The following is a 23602-nucleotide window of genomic DNA, read 5'->3' as shown; positions in this document are numbered from 1 at the left end:
ATGAACGGACTATAGATGATTACCCAACTTATTTTCCAGTTAAAACTATTCGTTTATTAACAAATTTCAATTTCGACATCTTAAAAGATCCGAAGAAAACTTTTATTTCCGCCAACGGGAAAATTTAAGATCTCGGAGTAGATCCATACGAGGAAACTGTTGAATCTCTTCTTGGTTGTGGAAGATCCAACTATGTGAAGGTTTATCCTTTATTAGAAACTTAATTTGAAGACTTTTCTTTATATCGAGATGTTCCACTTTGAAATAATCACATAAATAAGTCAAAAGTAGATCTGGTAGAAATTGTAGATGATGATGAAGAAAGAAATATTGATCGAACCAAGATGAACGGACTATAGATGATTACCCAACTTATTTTCCAGTTAAAACTATCCGTTTATTAACAAATTTCAATTTCGACATCTTAAAAGATCCGAAGAAAACTTTTATTTCCGCCAACGGGAAAATTTAAGATCTCGGAGTAGATCCATACGAGGAAACTGTTGAATCTCTTCTTGGTTGTGGAAGATTCAACTATGTGAAGGTTTATCCTTTATTAGAAACTTAATTTGAAGCCTTTTCTTTATATCGAGATGTTCCACTTTGAAATAATCACATAAATAAGTCAAAAGTAGATCTGGTAGAAATTGTAGATGATGATGAAGAAAGAAATATTGATCGAACCAAGATGAACGGACTATAGATGATTATCCAATTTTTTTTCCAGTTAAAACTATCCGTTTATTAACAAATTTCAATTTCGACATCTTAAAAGATCCGAAGAAAACTTTTATTTCCGCCAACGGGAAAATTTAAGATCTCGGAGTAGATCCATACGAGGAAACTGTTGAATCTCTTCTTGGTTGTGGAAGATTCAACTATGTGAAGGTTTATCCTTTATTAGAAACTTAATTTGAAGCCTTTTCTTTATATCGAGATGTTCCACTTTGAAATAATCACATAAATAAGTCAAAAGTAGATCTGGTAGAAATTGTAGATGATGATGAAGAAAGAAATATTGATCGAACCAAGATGAACGGACTATAGATGATTATCCAATTTTTTTTCCAGTTAAAACTATCCGTTTATTAACAAATTTCAATTTCGACATCTTAAAAGATCCGAAGAAAACTTTTATTTCCGCCAACGGGAAAATTTAAGATCTCGGAGTAGATCCATACGAGGAAACTGTTGAATCTCTTCTTGGTTGTGGAAGATTCAACTATGTGAAGGTTTATCCTTTATTAGAAACTTAATTTGAAACTTTTTCTTTATATCAATCACATAATCTATTGAATTGAGCTTTGCGATCCATGTGAATCACCTCAAGGTCATCAACAGTCTGTTGGTAGAGTTTGAAAGGTTCTAGTCCAAGGCGACAAACTGAAATACAGGTTAAAATCCTTAAAAGCTCCTTATGAAAGCTTTCTTTAAGACAAGCAAGTCCAGAAAAGCCAGACATATGGTTAGATGACTCAATAAGTATCCATGGGTCAACACCGTGAGGTTGAGAGGGTGATTCTTCTTATTTAAGACAGAACTCAAAGCAGGGATAGAAATAATGTTGTTTATTGTCATAAAGTACTTTAAGAAGATGCTCAATGTCCAAGATGTGAAATTGAGAAGCGAATTTTTCGACTACTTTTTCCTCCGGAGTATCAACGTATAATATGTAGTCCAATCCATGAATTTTTCCTTGTTCGGTTCGACCAGAATCGATTTCCATAGAATTAATAAATATGGAGGTTGCCTTTTGGATAATGTCGACGTTTATCGAGCGATTGTAGTTCGAAAAGTCATTATTTGACTGCATTTGGTTGAATTAATGACGAAACGTTAACGAAAGTATCGAATTTCTATGGTTAGATTTGATATTTTGTTCCGATTGTACCGGCAACTTGTCGAGAAAAGTCGTTAATAGTATTTCGGGAAAATGTTTCGATATTTTCCGAGTGCGTACATTAAAAATCGACTCCTCGATACCTGAAGACGTCCGATATGAATCTAAACTGTCCCGTGGACGGAACTCGAAAGAAAAGTTGGACGCAAGCGCCGTGTTCTCGTCCATTTCCATGACACACCGTCGCGACGTCCTGCTGCTATATAGGAGAAATTACGGGCAACAGTACACCAGCGTTGGGCGACACGAAACGACGCCCGATATTCTCATAAAAACGACGTCGCGTAAATCTTTTGTTTTGATTTCTATAGCGATGCATCCGTTATGTTTGTTTAATGAAAAGGTGTGAAAAAAGTGCGGAAAATTTTACGTAAAGTGATCTTATCAGAGTGTGGGATGGTCTAATTTTAAACGTAGATCCGTTGATTCTAGATATTCCCGGCTCTTAATTATTTTCCTACCAAAAAAAAAATGTTATTTTTGAGTTTACATCGTATATATTGACATGTTTCGTTGAAAATTTTCATTATTTTCCGAGATATATTTTCGATCGTTTCAAATTTTCAAAACAGACGAAAAAAATTCACTTTTTTTTGGAAAATTTTGAAATTTTCGTATAAACAATCACGTTTCTAGATACTTGAAGTTTTTAAAGATTTTTGTAGAGTTTTTTTCAGTGATAAACGATAAAACCGATTCACTTGTTGAATCGTTTTGAAGGAATTTGTTCTCTTAAAACCGTCTTTACATTTGAGAAAATTACGTGTCCTAAGTACAACCCTGTACGGTTTTACATTGCGTCTAAGTCTGTATATAAACAGATTATTATAATGAAGCAGTTTTCGCTTAAGAAACAGATATGGAAACGGAATAAGATAAATTCGACATTTTTCGAAAAATTTTTAAATCGTACAACAATAATTTTCATTTTTTTCGTTTCTCAAAAAGTTTCCCTCTTTTAATTTTACTTCTGTAGTATCACCATCAATTTAGAGGCATAATTTTCATTGGAAAATTGTTTTTTCTTTTTCAATTTATCAAATGGAAAGTGTAATATTGTCCATGGGGAAAATGCGCTCAAATTTTTTTGGATAAAACCGTGAGACATTCTATATACAATATAATGTAATTTTTTACTATGTATGGTGAAAAAATTGGATTAGAAACTGTTCCGAAGATATTTCGAGATAATAATAACAAAATTTCGATCCGTAAAACAGATTAAACTAGAAATTTTGATGAATCCAATTTGACAAACTCAAATTATGTATAATAATATATAAATAACAAAAAAAAATTATAATTTCGAACTACCCTGTACGTTTAAGTTAAAATTCAATACAAGTTATGTTTCGAATATGAAAAATTGTATTTTTTATCACTTGAAAAATCAAAATTACAGTAATTACTGCATTTTTACTTATTTTTTCAAATTTTTGCTCGGCCTTAAGTTTAAGTGTTACATTTTCCGCCATTTTGGAAACAAAATAAATTTATCAGTTTTATTATTAATTCCTTCCATTAATTTTATCACATTCATCTTAAAAATGTTTTTTTTTTTAGTATAATTTCCCGTATTATCTTTATTTTCGTTTTTTAAACAGAAATCTGTCTAAAAAAAGTTTTATGTTGTTTTAAAACAGCTTCTACATATTTTTTTTTTAATTATTTTCGGTTATTTTATATCAAAAAACAATGGCGGAATGTGTTGTATTCGTCTCCGTTGACTCGCGAAAAATTATAGTCCATTCATTTAGCTCACGAAACAAATTACATGGATGAAAGCAATAAAAATAGGAGATGTTCGATTCTAAAATATTTTTCAGTTCTTTTTAACGTCTTTTTGCGAATTGTGAGGCTTAAATCTCGATCTGATGTACGTGCTGTGCAGTTTTTTCTTCTTTTGGTTCGAACAACCCTTCACCACTCGAATTACCCTTGTATAGAATGAAGCAGTTGATTAATAAGGAAAGCAAAATGTCTGTCTACGTCCGAATACGAATTTAGTCGTTAAATTTGTTGATAAACCTTCCAAAAAAGATTATTTTTTGATTCAATTCACTTTGCTTCCGTGTTGGATGAATGGACTATAACTTTTCTATTTGTGCTTTAAATTTCAGGCCCTAACCCAAATTGTGCGATACCTACGCGCTCTGTGTTTGTAATAAAAAGGGAAAATATTTTTTTTTTTTTTTTGGAAAATTCTCGTAGACCAGCGATGACAGTGACAGATCGGCTGAAAAGGTGACTGTGTCGTGTGAAACCGGCCTCGGACGGTACGTGGATGTTAGTTCGCAGTTGTTGTACGATAACAGGTGAATTAAATAATTTTATCTTATCTATAAAGAGGAGAGGAACAGGTGATATAATTTTTTGTTTTATTATCCAGTCGTGAGATCGGTATCGAATGAGAATGTTGCACCAAATGGACGCGTATAGCGAAAAATTATCGGCTGGTGGTGGCGCTAGTGTCGTCGTAGGCCCTATCAGCCCTAATCATTCTTCTATATTGGATTCCAACGTAAATAGGATGCATCCCTATTTGAAACAAGTCGCCAACGGTGCTGTCACTAAAAGGTAAGATTTTATCTAGAAAAAATCATGATAAAGACCCGAACGCTTACGTAAATTGATAGATCATCGAGATAGTTAGATAGTTAGTCATTTTTTTCAATTATTTCTACGACTTTTTCAACGTCAGCTCCTCCATACACTTTTCCCGGCGATGGGGACATCGACTCTTCATTATTGGAAAATCTTTGATCATTTTTACAAATCTGGGAACCTAAAATGATCCCAAGGAGGTAAATCTGGTGAATAGGGTGCATTAGGTAGCAAATCAAAGTTTAATCCATCGATTTTGACCGGTGCACCGAGTGATGTTTGAGCTGGTGCATTGTCTTGATGGAAAAAACACCAAATGCTTCGCTTTTTCCTTTTTCAAGATAGTCAGTGGAAATTATCCCGAAAAAACCAACGCCACGACCTTTCCTGCAACTGGAACGATCGTTGCTTGTTTGGTTTGGGGTATTTTTCAACCAACTACCGCCGTCTCTCGGTCAGACCATCTCAATACTAGATTGCAACGAAATAACAACAAAATCAAGTTCTGTTGAATAGTGTTCATCGTCGACAACCTTTTTGAAGATCTTTTGAAGCAAGTTAAAATCGAGGATCTTCTAAAATTTTAATTTTTGACCATCTTTTTCCAAATCTAAGTGTTTCTTTATAACTTTCAATCTCTGCTTTAAATCTCTAGATTTACAAACATCGAAACACACTCTTCGATTTTCATTTGATCGATTATATAGATTGAGATAATAGACAACAATTTTCGACGTGTTTTTGGCCATAAAATTTTCGTTATTATCATTTAAACTGCGAGGGAGTGTCTTATAGACAGTTTGAGGTTTTTGACTTTTCGTTTACATCTCACCTAATCCTTAATTAAAGTTTCAAATACTTTACGATGTTCAGAAGCAGGAGACGTTTAATTTGATGGTGGGAAAATGAAAGAAAAAAAAACCGTATTAATAGAGATGCAACGAAGCGTTGTTAATTATCTTCAAGATGGTTAGCGGCGAGTCTCATTTAACTGTCGAAACAATTAAAATGAAAGCCAATTTTTCGTCCGAATCAAGACTACATGTCACAAATTACGTCTTTAATCACATAAATCCTTCGCTTGGCAAATATTTTCGCTATCCAACGATTTTTTATAGTATTTATGACTTTTTAATCTGTATTCTAAATATCGAAATGTTTGTCCTACGTAACCAAGATCAAAATTAAATTTGAGTGTAGAAAACGTTTCAAAATCAAGGATAGGACGTGGATCCATAACTTTACAGTAAAAATAATTGTCCGTAAAGAAAAAAACGACTTCAAAGGAGGCGAATCCACTGCCGAATTCGGCTAAAAGTGTTGTTTCGTGCACCAGCTCACACATCCGTTTTGGCGATCGTCAAAATTATTGATAAGTTTGATTCGTGCACCCTATCCACCAGATTTAATCCCCTCGTATTATTTTCTGTTCCCGTTCTCTCTTTTTTTAACCTCAAAATATTTGTAGAACTAACCGAAGTATGCCAAGTAGTCGAATACATGATATTAAACTCTCATTCAAACTTAAACGACATCGACGGTAATAAATTGAAAATTGACAATTTCTTTGATCTCTTTAAATCATTTGGCAACAGAAATTGTAAGTGGAGCTTTTATTAAGAGCTCCTAAATATAACCTATAAGTACCATTACGGAGAGTAGTTATAAATTTCAATTTTTTCATATTTATACAGCTCTTTCGGCTTCTTTTTTTTGAGGTAATCGTCGTTGGTAGTTATCTAAAAGACTCGGATATACATTTGATATTGATCATATTACGAGGGTGGTTCGAATACAAGTCGAAAGATTCTGGCCGTCACAACTATACACCGCCGCCGAAATTTTTCATTCAAATTTCCAAAATTAAAGGCTATAGTAGCGGATATTTCCTCAACTAGTAAACGACGATGCTCCGGATCAAATTTCGATTAACATCCAGCGGAAAATTTTCCTCGAATTGTCCTCAAACTGTATGCTTTGAATAAAACGAGTCGACGACTTATTTAAACACTTTTGCAAGTAAAACAAAGATTGTATCCGCCGTCTAAACTCGAGGAAACTCCACCAAAATTCCCCCCATTAGATGGTTCCTTTCCTTTTTTCGTTATTTTACTTGTTGGTGTTGGTTTTGATTCAATTGCATCCCAATCTTGAATACCTGGTGAATTTTATCAAAACTAACTGCAAATTTCCAAAATCAAAGGCTATAGTAGCGGATATTTCCTCAACTAGTAAACGACGATGCTCCGGATCAAATTTCGATTAACATCCAGCGGAAAATTTTCCTCGAATTGTCCTCAAACTGTATGCTTTGAATAAAACGAGTCGACGACTTATTTAAACACTTTTGCAAGTAAAACAAAGATTGTATCCGCCGTCTAAACTCGAGGAAACTCCACCAAAATTCCCCCCATTAGATGATTCCTTTCCTTTTTTCGTTATTTTACTTGTTGGTGTTGGTTTTGATTCAATTGCATCCCAATCTTGAATACCTGGTGAATTTTATCAAAACTAACTGCAAATTTCCAAAATCAAAGGCTATAGTAGCGGATATTTCCTCAACTAGTTAACGACGATGCTCCGGATCAAATTTCGATTAACATCCAGCGGAAAATTTTCCTCGAATTGTCCTCAAACTGTATGCTTTGAATAAAACGAGTCGACGACTTATTTAAACACTTTTGCAAGTAAAACAAAGATTGTATCCGCCGTCTAAACTCGAGGAAACTCCACCAAAATTCCCCCCATTAGATGATTCCTTTCCTTTTTTCGTTATTTTACTTGTTGGTGTTGGTTTTGATTCAATTGCATCCCAATCTTGAATACCTGGTGAATTTTATCAAAACTAACTGCAAATTTCCAAAATCAAAGGCTATAGTAGCGGATATTTCCTCAACTAGTTAACGACGATGCTCCGGATCAAATTTCGATTAACATCCAGCGGAAAATTTTCCTCGAATTGTCCTCAAACTGTATGCTTTGAATAAAACGAGTCGACGACTTATTTAAACACTTTTGCAAGTAAAACAAAGATTGTATCCGCCGTCTAAACTCGAGGAAACTCCACCAAAATTCCCCCCATTAGATGGTTCCTTTCCTTTTTTCGTTATTTTACTTGTTGGTGTTGGTTTTGATTCAATTGCATCCCAATCTTGAATACCTGGTGAATTTTATCAAAACTAACTGCAAATTTCCAAAATCAAAGGCTATAGTAGCGGATATTTCCTCAACTAGTAAACGACGATGCTCCGGATCAAATTTCGATTAACATCCAGCGGAAAATTTTCCTCGAATTGTCCTCAAACTGTATGCTTTGAATAAAACGAGTCGACGACTTATTTAAACACTTTTGCAAGTAAAACAAAGAATGTATCCGCCGTCTAAACTCGAGAAAACTCCACCAAAATTCCCCCCATTAGATGGTTCCTTTCCTTTTTTCGTTATTTTACTTGTTGGTGTTGGTTTTGATTCAATTGCATCCAAATCTTGAATACCTGGTGAATTTTATCAAAACTAACTGCAAATTTCCAAAATTAAAGGCTATAGTAGCGGATATTCACAGTTTGTCCAACCCTCCCGAAGCTTTCGTAAAAATATTTCGGTTCGACAAGTAACTATCAACATTTATCTGGAATCGAAGTACTCCAAGTATCTATTTCAATGGACAGAACAAATCGGGACTATATTGAGGATGTTCCAAGTTTTCCTGAACCAATTTGTTTGACATTTAACATGTCTTGTAACAAAATCCCGCTGCGGATTCGTCGCGAAGACAGGTTACTGTGCACAGTTCGCTGTTCGGTAAACTTCGCTTTAACTGGCGCGCCCTTCGGGCTTTCTCGTCTCGAATCCCAAGTCTGTAATGAATTTTTCGTTAATATTCGAACCGCCCCCGTAATACCTTTACAATTTATCTTGTTCATGGCGGATTTATATACGATAAATATCGTTTATGAATCATTTAATGACTTTTCGGATCTGGATAAATTTCGTGGCCAAAAATAAGCGCGAATCAGATTATTTTTCGGTAAAACGGATCGTAGAAAATGTGCAAGCGCCGAATTCATAGTTTTTGTGTATTTTACTCGTGAAAATTTTGATTTGTGAATGCGTAGATGTCATTAAATTCGATCCGGAATGACCAAAAACGATCTGACTCGTAGACCCAAAGTTTTTGCGTCGACGGAGCTACGATTTGAGTCTATGGAAACGGTAAATCCAAAAACGGCAGAGACTTCCAGCATTACTTCGATCGATGCGATAAATTTTTATATTAAAACCTTTTTTTCGTAACCTGTCTCGTTATTCAATAGCCAGACCTCGTATCAAGTAAACTCTTCGATACACGTAACCGTCTATAAACAAACCAAACTCATTTAACGTTTCAGATAACGCCTTCGACTCTGATTCATTTCGAAAATTGACGAAAAATCGATACTCGAGGTTTGATTTTACGGTGGATCATTGCTGGCGGATCATTTGTCGATTACCCCCTTTTTTACGTACATTTAATTCCCAAATTTACACAGAAACGAATCGTCATATTTCAAAACAGTTCGCTAAACTTTACGAGGTCTGATTAGTTTTGAGATATTTTAAATGTTTGAACCAACCGCATCCGATTGCGAATACTTTAGTAACGACCCTCGTATTATTTCATAGAGAATCCTTAATAGTTTCTGATCGATGTATATAAATGTGGTATTAGAATCTATTATAAACGCGTGTCGATTATAAAGATAGACCGTAATTGTCTAGATGGAAATATTTTCTAAATCCAAAACAGAAAAAAAAATACCGAGTTGATGCCTTCGCGAAACAATATCGTTGTCTTGCAGTATAAAAATAGCCGCAGCTGTTTCATTGCACACAATTTACTTCGAGTTATCCGTTCAACTAATTCGATACTGCGAATCCTTTTCAATTGTCTACCGAGAAAGCGGCCAAAAAAAAAAGTTGATGAGGTCTTAGTCTGAGTCTTAGTTTCAAAATAATTGAGATGTCACGGATTTTTCTTGGATGTTATTTTAGTGTAACGGCCCCATATAATAATTGACTCGTTCATTTTTGTATTGTCAAAATGATAAGTAGCCCCCGTATTTTTTTATAAAAAAAAAAACTATATTATATGTGTTATTAAACATGTCTTTTTACTTTGCTTCATTTTCTACCGACTTTTCCTTTCTTTTTTGTCTGTTTGCGTTCCAAATGTCTTCAATTTGGCTACCAAACCAGTTTTTCTAATAACCTTCTCATCAGCACAAAATTCGTACCCAGCATGATCCCTCTGAGATTTGGAATTGACGGTTTTTTGTTACAAAACTATTTTTCTTTAAATGGGACCGTTACTTTTGCTGTTTTTCAAAATTTACTTAATTTTTAAGATATTTTTGAGAATATTATATAACGTCAGCTTTGAATCTTGTCTTCGATGTAGAATAATCACCATTAAAAACGCTATAATTCAAAAAATTCTAAATTTTTTTCAACCTCCGATCGCTCCGTGCAGACGCTAAACGCTGGTATAACAAAACGGGCATGCATTGTAGACGAACTACAAATAAGGCGTCAGTCGGCGTTGTGTTACAGCCACGTAAACACGTCGCGAATCGTTTTCTCCAGGCTAAAGATCGAAATGTAGGAGAAATCCATTGAAGAATGAGTCGTGTACTTGAGAAGGACGCAAATTTAACATTGTCAAAATGAAAATAAAAAAAAACTATATTATATGTGTTATTAAACATGTCTTTTTACTTTGCTTCATTTTCTACCGACTTTTCCTTTCTATTTTGTCTGTTTGCGTTCCAAATGTCTTCAATTTGGCTACCAAACCAGTTTTTCTAATAACCTTCTCATCAGCACAAAATTCGTACCCAGCATGATCCCTCTGAGATTTGGAATTGACGGTTTTTTGTTACAAAACTATTTTTCTTTAAATGGGACCGTTACTTTTGCTGTTTTTCAAAATTTACTTAATTTTCAACATATTTTTGAGAATATTATATAACGTCAGCTTTTAATCTTGTCTTCGATGTAAAATAACCACCATTAAAAACGCTATAATTCAAAAAATTCTAAATTTTTTTCAACCTCCGATCGCTCCGTGCAGACGCTACACGCTGGTATAACAAAACGGGCATGCATTGTAGACGAACTACAAATAAGGCGTCAGTCGGCGTTGTGTTACAGCCACGTAAACACGTCGCGATTCGTTTTCTCCAGGCTAAAGATCGAAATGTAGGAGAAATCCATTGAAGAATGAGTCGTGGACTTGAGAAGGACGCAAATCTTATATTGTCAAAATGAAAATAAAAAAAAACTATATTATATGTGTTATTAAACATGTCTTTTTACTTTGCTTCATTTTCTACCGACTTTTCCTTTCTTTTTTGTCTGTTTGCGTTCCAAATGTCTTCAATTTGGCTACCAAACCAGTTTTTCTAATAATCTTCTCATCAGCACAATATTCGTACCCAGCATGATCCCTCTGAGATTTGGAATTGACGGTTTTTTGTTACAAAACTATTTTTCTTTAAATGGGACCGTTACTTTTGCTGTTTTTCAAAATTTACTTAATTTTCAAGATATTTTTGAGAATATTATATAACGTCAGCTTTGAATCTTGTCTTCGATGTAAAATAATCACCATTAAAAACGCTATAATTCAAAAAATTCTAAATTTTTTTCAACCTCCGATCGCTCCGTGTAGACGCTACACGCTGGTATAACAAAACGGGCATGCATTGTAGACGAACTACAAATAAGGCGTCAGTCGGCGTTGTGTTACAGCCACGTAAACACGTCGCGATTCGTTTTCTCCAGGCTAAAGATCGAAATGTAGGAGAAATCCATTGAAGAATGAGTCGTGGACTTGAGAAGGACGCAAATTTTATATTGTCAAAATGAAAATAAAAAAAACTATATTATATGTGTTATTAAACATGTCTTTTTACTTTGCTTCATTTTCTACCGACTTTTCCTTTCTTTTTTGTCTGTTTGCGTTCCAAATGTCTTCAATTTGGCTACCAAACCAGTTTTTCTAATAACCTTCTCATCAGCACAAAATTCGTACCCAGCATGATCCCTCTGAGATTTGGAATTGACGGTTTTTTGTTACAAAACTATTTTTCTTTAAATGGGACCGTTACTTTTGCTGTTTTTCAAAATTTACTTAATTTTCAAGATATTTTTGAGAATATTATATAACGTCAGCTTTGAATCTTGTCTTCGATGTAGAATAATCACCATTAAAAACGCTATAATTCAAAAAATTCTAAATTTTTTTCAACCTCCGATCGCTCCGTGCAGACGCTACACGCTGGTATAACAAAACGGGCATGCATTGTAGACGAACTACAAATAAGGCGTCAGTCGGCGTTGTGTTACAGCCACGTAAACACGTCGCTATTCGTTTTCTCCAGGCTAAAGATCGAAATGTAGGAGAAATCCATTGAAGAATGAGTCGTGGACTTGAGAAGGACGCAAATTTTATATTGTCAAAATGAAAATAAAAAAAACTATATTATATGTGTTATTAAACATGTCTTTTTACTTTGCTTCATTTTCTACCGACTTTTCCTTTCTTTTTTGTCTGTTTGCGTTCCAAATGTCTTCAATTTGGCTACCAAACCAGTTTTTCTAATAATCTTCTCATCAGCACAAAATTCGTACCCAGCATGATCCCTCTGAGATTTGGAATTGACGGTTTTTTGTTACAAAACTATTTTTCTTTAAATGGGACCTTTACTTTTGCTGTTTTTCAAAATTTACTTAATTTTCAAGATATTTTTGAGAATATTATATAACGTCAGCTTTGAATCTTGTCTTCGATGTAAAATAATCACCATTAAAAACGCTATAATTCAAAAAATTCTAAATTTTTTTCAACCTCCGATCGCTCCGTGCAGACGCTACACGCTGGTATAACAAAACGGGCATGCATTGTAGACGAACTACAAATAAGGCGTCAGTCGGCGTTGTGTTACAGCCACGTAAACTTCATGAGTGATGGTGTTGAGCGTGAATGGTGCCGATTGTGCATGTTGAAGGGGGTCAAAAACGTTTCAAGGTCTACAGATATGACTTTCTACCAATGTTTTGGTAATAAAATTATTGTTTTATATTGTATAGCCTATCGGAGGTTCCCGTATTTTGAAAAACAAAGAAAACATATCGAATTACAAATTTTTATTTGTCTATTTCAAAACTTTAGTGGCGACCCTCGTAAAATTTGGCTGGAAATCTTGAGGAACTTTTACAAGTCGTAAAACGGAATAAGTATTGCGGGGTCTTAAATTTTGAGAAATTTCAAAATTATAAAATTCGTTGTAATAGAAAAAAAATTGATAAAACGTAAAAATTTTCGTAGATTATTCGACTTTTGGCTTGATATTTTCAAGAAAATTCTAATAGAAATAAAAATGGGATAAAAAAAATCCAAATTCTCGACCTTTTCTCTAATAAACCGAAAAGCATATCGAGATGATTTGAATGCAAACTATCCTAATCCTCATTCGCTCTTTCCGAAAAGTTTTTCTTTAAAATGAAAACCTTCGGGTAATAACTTCGAAAGAGCAAAGAAAAACTTTACGCGGAACTTTTCGATTCAAATAAATGCATACGATGTATTACGACAGAAAGTTGTACAGAGTCTTTCCAAAAAACACGAAAACGCAATCAAAAGATTACCGTCGATTTATATTTTAGTAGAAAATGTACACGCGTCGAATCGGAATTTCATTCAACGGTTTCAAATCTTTTTATCAATATCCGAAATTATCTAAACCGGAAGTGCATAAAGCAATTCACAATTTTACGTTTACTTACTTTATAAAAAGTTTCCCTTAACGGCCGACAAGGAGATTCCATTATCTCGAGCTCCATTTTCTTAAATACTTAATGTCGATGGAAAATAGTTTCTTTTAGCGCCACGAAACGCTTTTTTATAGCTTTCCCCGCAAACTTTTAGTCAAATCGCCGCTTACAAGCCATAATTTCCAATCAACCTCGCGTGGATAGTCAGAGACGCCTCCACAGATGCTAAAGAAGATCCCCAAAGCGGTACTGAAAGTGCCCGAGCTAAAAGACACAGTAGGCATTTCGAAAAGTGCTGTAAACTTGGAATTTTTGGGTCTTCTGTATCAATAACAAAGTTATCGTCTTCAGAAACTGAAGGTGAACCTGGTGGTGTGTTCAGTATTGTATATTTGGACGTGGGAAAGCTGTGTGCGAGATGGGAGCTCACAATGGGACAAAAACATCGTCGTGAAGATGTTTCGATCCACCATTTCACATCCAAAATGAAAGTACAATCAAAACAATGGATTGAAAAGGTAGAATCTCGGATCCAATGGATCCGGCTGCAGACTAGGTCGTCAAGGCGTCGGTTTTTTGAATTGCGTTGATGTTGGGTGAGCCTGGGATTAAAATCGATCCGGAGCTCCTTAGAACCACCCTAAATCCAACGTTAAGTGGTTGAGGTATTCATGTTTGGGAGGTAATCCGATCGAAATCGAAAATTTGTTCGAACGCATGCAGGATCTTTGAATCAATTGCTTTCCACACAAATGAAAATCAATGTTTTTCCATCATGATTCTTTCCATATTTCTCTACATACGTAACATACGGAATACCAAAAAAAAAAAAAAATTGTGAATGAACGTGTTAATATATGTAGTAGCTAGTAATTTGTTGGCAGCAAAAAGCAACTGTCGTGTCGTTCGTCACCTTAAAATATGTTGAAATATGTAAACCTCTTTATTTTTAATTGTTTGTTTACTGTTTTTATTATCATTAGTTAGAGATGATCTAATTATGTCATATTTTAACATAATTAGTAATATTACCGACTAGATAACTGTCACTTTCAATCGGTGTATATATTTTTGAAATCTACAAAAAGCTACCGCAAATATATCATAAATTATCGATAAAAGAATACAGAAAAATGATTAATCAACGCATTTCTTCGGCTCTAACACTTCCGGGAATCCATTTTTAGACTAAAAATCCTACAAATGCTTTTTGGGATGGCGCAGGTCAATCCGGAACTGTAATCGCCAATAAACGGAACAAACTTAATCTGGAAACACTTCGTCGATGTACCTCCGAGTCCCATCACCATCCCTTGATCATCTACATACTTTATCTCGATCGACCGAGTGGTATAGATCAAATTGATATGTAATCCGTGATTAAAACAGTTCCCCATTGTTATACGGTCTGATAAAAGCCACCTACGATGCCTTTTCACAAGTTGAAGCCTTGATACAACTAAACGCTACCTCAGTCTTCTATATCTGACCTTACAAGTGTGTTTTGTACCACATCAAATCTCCCATATAGGTCCAGTACAGGCCCAAACTTGTGGCAAGTATCTACAACTCTGGTCCTGGTCTGGAAGCCGTTCTTGGCGCGACTCTGGAATGATAACAATGTCCCTCGCATGGTTTGCAACCCTGGGCAATTTCTGGTTGTCCAGAGAGACCCAAGACTGGTTTGCAAGCTTGTGCCAGGCTTAGTTACTTAGATAAGTCCAAGGTTAGTTTACAAATCTGGTCGAGGTTTGGATTTGGAGTTACCAAGAGTTCAGCCAGGCTTGGGCCATGATTGGTTTGCCTAGGCAGTCTGGGGACTCTAATCACGAGCTTCAGAAGCCTACAAGTGTGTTTTGTACCACATCAAATCTCCAATATAGGTCCAAGTATGTACAACTCTGGCCCTAGCTTGGAAGCCGTTCTTGGCCAAGACTTGGCGCGACTCTGGAATGATAACAATGTCCCTCGCATGGTTTGCAACCCTGGGCAATTCCTGGTTGTCCAGAGAAACCCAAGACTGGTTTGCAAGCTTGTGCCAGGCTTAGTTACTTAGATAAGTCCAAGGTTAGTTTACAAATCTGGTCGAGGCTTGGAGTTGGAGTTGCCAAGAGTTCAGCCAGACTTGGGCCATGATTGGTTTGTCTAGGCAGTCTGGGGACTCTTATCACGAGCTTCAGAAGCCTACAAGTGTGTTTTGTACCACATCAAATCTCCAATATAGGTCCAAGTATGTACAACTCTGGCCCTAGCTTGGAAGCCGTTCTTGGCCAAGACTTGGCGCGACTCTGGAATGATAACAATGTCCCTCGCATGGTTTGCAACCCTGGGCAATTCCTGGTTGTCCACATAGACCCAAGACTGGTTTGCAAGCTTGTGCCAGGCTTAGTTACTTAGATAAGTCCAAGGTTAGTTTACAAGTCTGGCCCAGGCTTGGAGTTGGAGTTGCCAAGATTTCAGCCAGACTTGGGCCATGATTGGTTTGCCTAGGCAGTCTGGGGACTCTAATCACGAGCTTCAGAAGCCTACAAGTGTGTTTTGTACCACATCAAATCTCCAATATAGGTCCAAGTATGTACAACTCTGGCCCTAGCTTGTAAGCCGTTCTTGGCCAAGACTTGGCGCGACTCTGGAATGATAACAATGTCCCTCGCATGGTTTGCAACCCTGGGCAATTCCTGGTTATCCAGAGAGACCCAAGACTGGTTTGCAAGCTTGTGCCAGGCTTAGTTACTTAGATAAGTCCAAGGTTAGTTTACAAATCTGGTCGAGGTTTGGAGTTGGAGTTACCAAGAGTTCAGCCAGGCTTGGGCCATGATTGGTTTGCCTAGGCAGTCTGGGGACTCTTACATGGGCTGTCACGAGCCTCAGAAGCTGAAGACGTTATGAATCTATCGTTTATTGTCGTTGTAGTCCTTGGTCTAGATGCCGATCTCCCGGAAACGGTCTTGTCTTGCCAAGGCATCGGCTCGAACTACGTCTTTAATCGAAAAAACCATTATTTTAGGCCAAAATAACGTTTCTATCATCGATAGAAAAGGATTGGTTGATAAATTAAAGATGAAAATAGTTTTTATCTAACCCTACAAGCACACATTACTGACAATCAGTTTTTATTACGAAAAAAGTTGTTTTAAATCAATCACGTAATTAAATTATTCGATTATATGAAGTTTTATTATCGGTACAATGCCGAATTGAGGTCTCTTAAAGAATCCCTTCTTTTCTATCTCACGATGATGTTTTTCAATGTTCCAGCAATAAAACAAAAAACACGAAATCCGTATAAAACCTCGGGATTTCGTCGATATCCCACGTTTGCGATTTTATCCCCGAAAATATTTTTTTACATCGTCGGTAAGGATTCGGTGTCATTGGGGTAGATTCTCTCTTTATGGTTTCAGCCCCGAATTAATCTATAAATGATCTAAATAAATTAAAACGATGTACGTGTTCACAATATTATAAGTGTTGTTTATTACGAATGAATTTTTATTGTTGTCTGTCGTGTTTTTACTTCAAAAATACATACGTACATACAACGTTTGTAATACTGCAACGTTGAGAATAAAAGATTTTTTGCGTGTTTTTTCTGTGCCGATTCGAAAGAAAGAAAAAAATACGTTAGAAATCCCGAACGGCTACAACGAAGGATGAAAGAAATTACGCGTATTTTCCAGGGTAAAAACCGAAATCGTTGTTGACTTTAACAACAAAAAGTCCGTTGGATTCGTTATGACGGATTTGAATCTTGTATAAGGTTTAATGACTTTCCATGGGAAAAGCTGGACGTGCTCCAAAAGGACAATCGGACGCTTTATTTATCAGTTACAGAGGCAAAAAATGCTAGAGCTACTATAAAATAAATTCTATGATTCGTATCAAATTAAACTTCTTACAAACAGTAGTTTAATAGACCCATTTTGATTAAAAAACAATTAAAATCCTTCTCCAACCGTATAGCTTCGATTACTCGACTCAATTGACTCACGTCGCGACGACGCTCTCGTTTTATTTGGTCTAAACTCGAAGCGCGTGGAAGATTCTATGGTTCTCGACAGAAATAAATGTTCTAAAAAACATGAATCTTCTTTCTGTTAGGCGGGCCTTATTGATGCGGCCCAGGGGCCCTAAAGCGGCCCGCGGGCGTATCTTCGACTGCTTTAATTAAAAAAAATAATAGCACGTTTAAATTTTCGATTCAATTCCATTTTTAGTACACTTTTTGACTGAAAAACAATTAAAATCCTTCTCCAACCGTATAGCTTCGATTACTCGACTCAATTGACTCACGTCGCGACGACGCTCTCGTTTTATTTGGTCTAAACTCGAAGCGCGTGGAAGATTCTATGGTTCTCGACAGAAATAAATGTTCTAAAAAACATGAATCTTCTTTCTGTTAGGCGGGCCTTATTGATACGGCCCAGGGGCCCTAAAGCGGCCCGCGGACGTATTTTCGACAGCTTTAATTCAAAAAAAAAATAATAGCACGTTGAAATTTTCGATTCAATTCCATTTTTAGTACACTTTTTGACTGAAAAACAATTAAAATCCTTCTCCAACCGTATAGCTTCGATTACTCGACTCAATTGACTCACGTCGCGACGACGCTCTCGTTTTATGTGGTCTAAACTCGAAGCGCGTGGAAGATTCTATGGTTCTCGACAGAAATAAATGTTCTAAAAAACATGAATCTTCTTTCTGTTAGGCGGGCCTTATTGATACGGCCCAGGGGCCCTAAAGCGGCCCGCGGACGTATTTTCGACTGCTTTAATTCAAAAAAAAAATAATAGCACGTTGAAATTTTCGATTCAATTCCATTTTTAGTACACTTTTTGACTGAAAAACAATTAAAATCCTTCTCCAACCGTATAGCTTCGATTACTCGACTCAATTGACTCACGTCGCGACGACGCTCTCGTTTTATTTGGTCTAAACTCGAAGCGCGTGGAAGATTCTATGGTTCTCGACAGAAATAAATGTTCTAAAAAACATGAATCTTCTTTCTGTTAGGCGGGCCTTATTGATACGGCCCAAGGGACCTAAAGCGGCCCGCGGGCGTATTTTCGACTGCTTTAATTCAAAAAAAAATAATAGCACGTTGAAATTTTCGATTCAATTCCATTTTTAGTACACTTTTTGACTGAAAAACAATTAAAATCCTTCTCCAACCGTATAGCTTCGATTACTCGACTCAACTGACTCACGTCGCGACGACGCACTCGTTTTATGTGGTCTAAACTCGAAGCGCGTGGAAGATTCTATGGTTCTCGACAGAAATAAATGTTCTAAAAAACATGAATCTTCTTTCTGTTAGGCGGGCCTTATTGATGCGGCCCAGGGGCCCTAAAGCGGCCCGCGGGCGTATCTTCGACTGCTTTAATTAAAAAAAATAATAGCACGTTTAAATTTTCGATTCAATTCCATTTTTAGTACACTTTTTGACTGAAAAACAATTAAAATCCTTCTCCAACCGTATAGCTTCGATTACTCGACTCAACTGACTCACGTCGCGACGACGCACTCGTTTTATGTGGTCTAAACTCGAAGCGCGTGGAAGATTCTATGGTTCTCGACAGAAATAAATGTTCTAAAAAACATGAATCTTCTTTCTGTTAGGCGGGCCTTATTGATACGGCCCAGGGGCCCTAAAGCGGCCCGCGGACGTATTTTCGACTGCTTTAATTCAAAAAAAAAATAATAGCACGTTGAAATTTTCGATTCAATTCCATTTTTAGTACACTTTTTGACTGAAAAACAATTAAAATCCTTCTCCAACCGTATAGCTTCGATTACTCGACTCAACTGACTCACGTCGCGACGACGCACTCGTTTTATGTGGTCTAAACTCGAAGCGCGTGGAAGATTCTATGGTTCTCGACAGAAATAAATGTTCTAAAAAACATGAATCTTCTTTCTGTTAGGCGGGCCTTATTGATGCGGCCCAGGGGCCCTAAAGCGGCCCGCGGGCGTATCTTCGACTGCTTTAATTAAAAAAAATAATAGCACGTTTAAATTTTCGATTCAATTCCATTTTTAGTACACTTTTTGACTGAAAAACAATTAAAATCCTTCTCCAACCGTATAGCTTCGATTACTCGACTCAATTGACTCACGTCGTGACGACGCTCTCGTTTTATTTGGTCTAAACTCGAAGCGCGTGGAAGATTCTATGGTTCTCGACAGAAATAAATGTTCTAAAAAACATGAATCTTCTTTCTGTTAGGCGGGCCTTATTGATACGGCCCAGGGGCCCTAAAGCGGCCCGCGGGCGTATCTTCGACTGCTTTAATTAAAAAAAAATAATAGCACGATTAAATTTTCGATTCAATTCCATTTTTAGTACAATTTTTGACTGAAAAACAATTAAAATCCTTCTCCAACCGTATAGCTTCGATTACTCGACTCAATTGACTCACGTCGCGACGACGCACTCGTTTTATGTGGTCTAAACTCGAAGATGGAAGATTCTTATGGTTCTCGACAAAAATGAATGTTCTAAAAAACATGAATCTTCTTTCTGTTAGGCGGGCCTTATTGATACGGCCCAGGGGCCCTAAAGCGGCCCGCGGACGTATTTTCGACAGCTTTAATTCAAAAAAAAAATAATAGCACGTTGAAATTTTCGATTCAATTCCATTTTTAGTACACTTTTTGACTGAAAAACAATTAAAATCCTTCTCCAACCGTATAGCTTCGATTACTCGACTCAATTGACTCACGTCGCGACGACGCTCTCGTTTTATGTGGTCTAAACTCGAAGATGGAAGATTCTTATGGTTCTCGACAGAAATAAATGTTCTAAAAAACATGAATCTTCTCTCTGTTAGGCGGGCCTTATTGATACGGCCCAGGGGCCCTAAAGCGGCCCGCGGGCGTATTTTCGACTGCTTTAATTCAAAAAAAAATAATAGCACGTTGAAATTTTCGATTCAATTCCATTTTTTGAATAACAATTACAGATTTGACATATTCTCATCGGTGTTGCCATATTTCCGAACTAAACGCATCATCTATCAGATCTATTAGGTGTTTTCTTAATCCTCCTCGAATATTTATTTGATTCTAACAGTTTTTCTTAGCGATAAATCTGATAAATGGCACAAAGTAGATGATGACAGTGTCGTTTGCCTTGCAATTATAACTAAAGTTTTTTGACTTTCTGCCAATTCGTTTTACTAAGCTCGGAATTTATATATTGCTGTAATAATTTAAAAACACAATAATCCGTACTACATACGTGTAACTTTGAATGTTTTGTTGTAGAAATTAACTAGTTCCTAGCAATTATTTTGAAAGATTTATTAAATACTTGTTGATACAAATATACGTTGAATAATTGGCATCATTTTAGACAAAATTACCGACTGGCGATTAATGTGCGTGTCCAAACCCCGCTTATTTAATCAAAGATTGTTTTCTAATAATTTTTAAACGAAAATTCGTTTCGGAATAAATTCCGAATCGCACCTGATCGTCGTATCTTGATCTTGGTTAAATTCGTCCATTTACTTTAATTGAAATTCCGCCGGTTCATTTTAGTTTCTAAAAATATTTCTTACGACCGTGTATCGAAAAATAAAAGCGACACAGAGTTCTTTAAAAACAAAATTAATATAACATCTGGTATCAACGTGTACCTGTATATTATCTCCTAAAATAAACAAATTTTATCTGAAAATAACGAATCGTGACGTAAATAATTTCGAACATTAACCAAAAAGCGAGTCAAATTTATCATAAAATATGTATAAATATAATTTTATTTCGTCATAATAAAAACAGAATCGTCTCAAACGTATTTGCGACCTTGACAAAAACTTTCTTCGAGGTTAGGTACAGAAATTTGTCGCTTTAAACTTTCATCACCATCACCACAACTTTGAAATCAAAAATGTATACAGCTTCTAATCCTTTACAAGGTCCAGATTCGTTCAAATTCGGATTTATAGGCTATTCCGAGCTGTCTAATATCACCTAGAGCGGTGTCTACAAGACCTACCAGTCAGGCATGTACACTGAGTTCGTCTACACACCCCCAGATTCATTTGGAGAAGTGCAAGTCTTCGAACAACTCTGATAATAAAAAAAATGTGGCTTGGAATTATAGGTTACTCTTAAAAAGATGTTGGGAGGTAAAAATTAGAGACCCAGACAATGAATCACGAATCAACCTTTTAATAATGACTAGACTTTGAATAAATTACGTTTTAGGTTAGGTTATTAGTATTTTTGTACCATAGAACTCTTCTTTGAGGTTCATACCATCGATCTGCGTTCGATTGCCACAGAACTGAATGTTCTGCGCTCGAAGCGCGTTCGTTTTGTTCATTTGTTGTTCTGTGATTTATTTTTCCAATTAACGTTTTTAAAAATGACGGATAAAAGGTTAAGGGGTGTGCAAACCCTTAGGAAACTTTTCAACAAGAATTTATCGATGATATAGAATAATGAATCACGAATCAACCTTTTAACAATGACTAGACTTTGAATAAATTACGTTTTAGGTTAGGTTATTACTATTTTTGTACCATAGAACTATTCTTTGAGGTTCATACCATCGATCTGCGTTCGATTGCCACAGAACTGAATGTTCTGCGCTCGAAGCGCGTTCGTTTTGTTCATTTGTTGTTCTGTGATTTATTTTTCCAATTAACGTTTTTAAAAATGACGGATGAAAGGTTAAGGGGTGTGGAAATCCTTTGGAAACTTTTCAACAAGAATTTATCGATGATATAGAATAATGAATCACGAATCAACCTTTTAACAATGACTAGACTCTGAATAAATTACGTTTTAGGTTAGGTTATTAGTATTTTTGTACCATAGAACTCTTCTTTGAGGTTCATACCATCGATCTGCGTTCGATTGCCACAGAACTGAATGTTCTGCGCTCGAAGCGCGTTCGTTTTGTTCATTTGTTGTTCTGTGATTTATTTTTCCAATTAACGTTTTTAAAAATGACGGATGAAAGGTTAAGGGGTGTGGAAATCCTTTGGAAACTTTTCAACAAGAATTTATCGATGATATAGAATAATGAATCACGAATCAACCTTTTAACAATGACTAGACTTTGAATAAATTACGTTTTAGGTTAGGTTATTAGTATTTTTGTACCATAGAACTCTTCTTTGAGGTTCATACCATCGATCTGCGTTCGATTGCCACAGAACTGAATGTTCTGCGCTCGATGCGCGTTCGTTTTGTTCATTTGTTGTTCTGTGATTTATTTTTCCAATTAACGTTTTTAAAAATGACGGATAAAAGGTTAAGGGGTGTGGAAACCCTTAGGAAACTTTTCAACAAGAATTTATCGATGATATAGAATAATGAATCAGGAATCAACCTTTTAACAATGACTAGACTTTGAATAAATTACGTTTTAGGTTAGGTTATTAGTATTTTTGTACCATAGAACTCTTCTTTGAGGTTCATACCATCGATCTGCGTTCGATTGCCACAGAACTGAATGTTCTGCGCTCGAAGCGCGTTCGTTTTGTTCATTTGTTGTTCTGTGATTTATTTTTCCAATTAACGTTTTCAAAAATGACGGATAAAAGGTTAAGGGGTGTGGAAATCCTTTGGAAACTTTTCAACAAGATTTTATCGATGATATAGAATAATGAATCACGAATCAACCTTTTAATAATGACTAGACTTTGAATAAATTACGTTTTAGGTTAGGTTTTTACTATTTTTGTACCATAGAACTCTTCTTTGAGGTTCATACCATCGATCTGCGTTCGATTGCCACAGAACTGAATGTTCTGCGCTCGAAGCTCGTTCGTTTTGTTCATTTGTTGTTCTGTGATTTATTTTTCCAATTAACGTTTTTAAAAATGACGGATAAAAGGTTAAGGGGTGTGCAAACCCTTAGGAAACTTTTCAACAAGAATTTATCGATGATATAGAATAATGAATCACGAATCAACCTTTTAATAATGACTAGACTTTGAATAAATTACGTTTTAGGTTAGGTTATTAGTATTTTTGTACCATAGAACTCTTCTTTGAGGTTCATACCATCGATCTGCGTTCGATTGCCACAGAACTGAATGTTCTGCGCTCGATGCGCGTTCGTTTTGTTCATTTGTTGTTCTGTGGTTTATTTTTCCAATTAACGTTTTTAAAAATGACGGATAAAAGGTTAAGGGGTGTGGAAACCCTTAGGAAACTTTTCAACAAGAATTTATCGATGATATAGAATAATGAATGACGAATCAACCTTTTAACAATGACTAGACTCTGAATAAATTACGTTTTAGGTTAGGTTATTAGTATTTT

The 23602-nt window shown here is 35.8% G+C and overlaps 1 protein-coding gene across 4 annotated transcripts in view; it reads left to right on the top strand.

Moving 5' to 3' along the window:
* The first annotated feature begins 2124 nt into the window (after positions 1–2124).
* LOC130445992 (CUGBP Elav-like family member 1) overlaps positions 2125–23602 on the top strand; it is a 142071-nt gene continuing 120593 nt past the window's right edge. For 2 of the 4 annotated variants that reach the window (XR_008910090.1, XM_056781938.1), the window contains exon 1: positions 4120–4477. Coding sequence is in view for 2 of the 4 variants with exons in the window: in XM_056781938.1 (XP_056637916.1) it covers positions 4308–4477 (170 nt within the window). In the remaining 2 variants the exon portion in view is untranslated. Of the gene's footprint in view, positions 2314–4020; positions 4478–23602 lie in introns of those variants that run through there. The other 2 variants (XM_056781939.1, XR_008910091.1) reach the window with 2 other exon arrangements.

Source organism: Diorhabda sublineata, chromosome 6 (genome assembly GCF_026230105.1).
Source record: "Diorhabda sublineata isolate icDioSubl1.1 chromosome 6, icDioSubl1.1, whole genome shotgun sequence".
In the NCBI taxonomy this organism is placed as follows: Eukaryota; Metazoa; Arthropoda; class Insecta; order Coleoptera; family Chrysomelidae; genus Diorhabda; species Diorhabda sublineata.
Note: the sequence above shows the minus strand (reverse complement) of the source record. Positions and strands in the feature narration are given on the sequence as shown.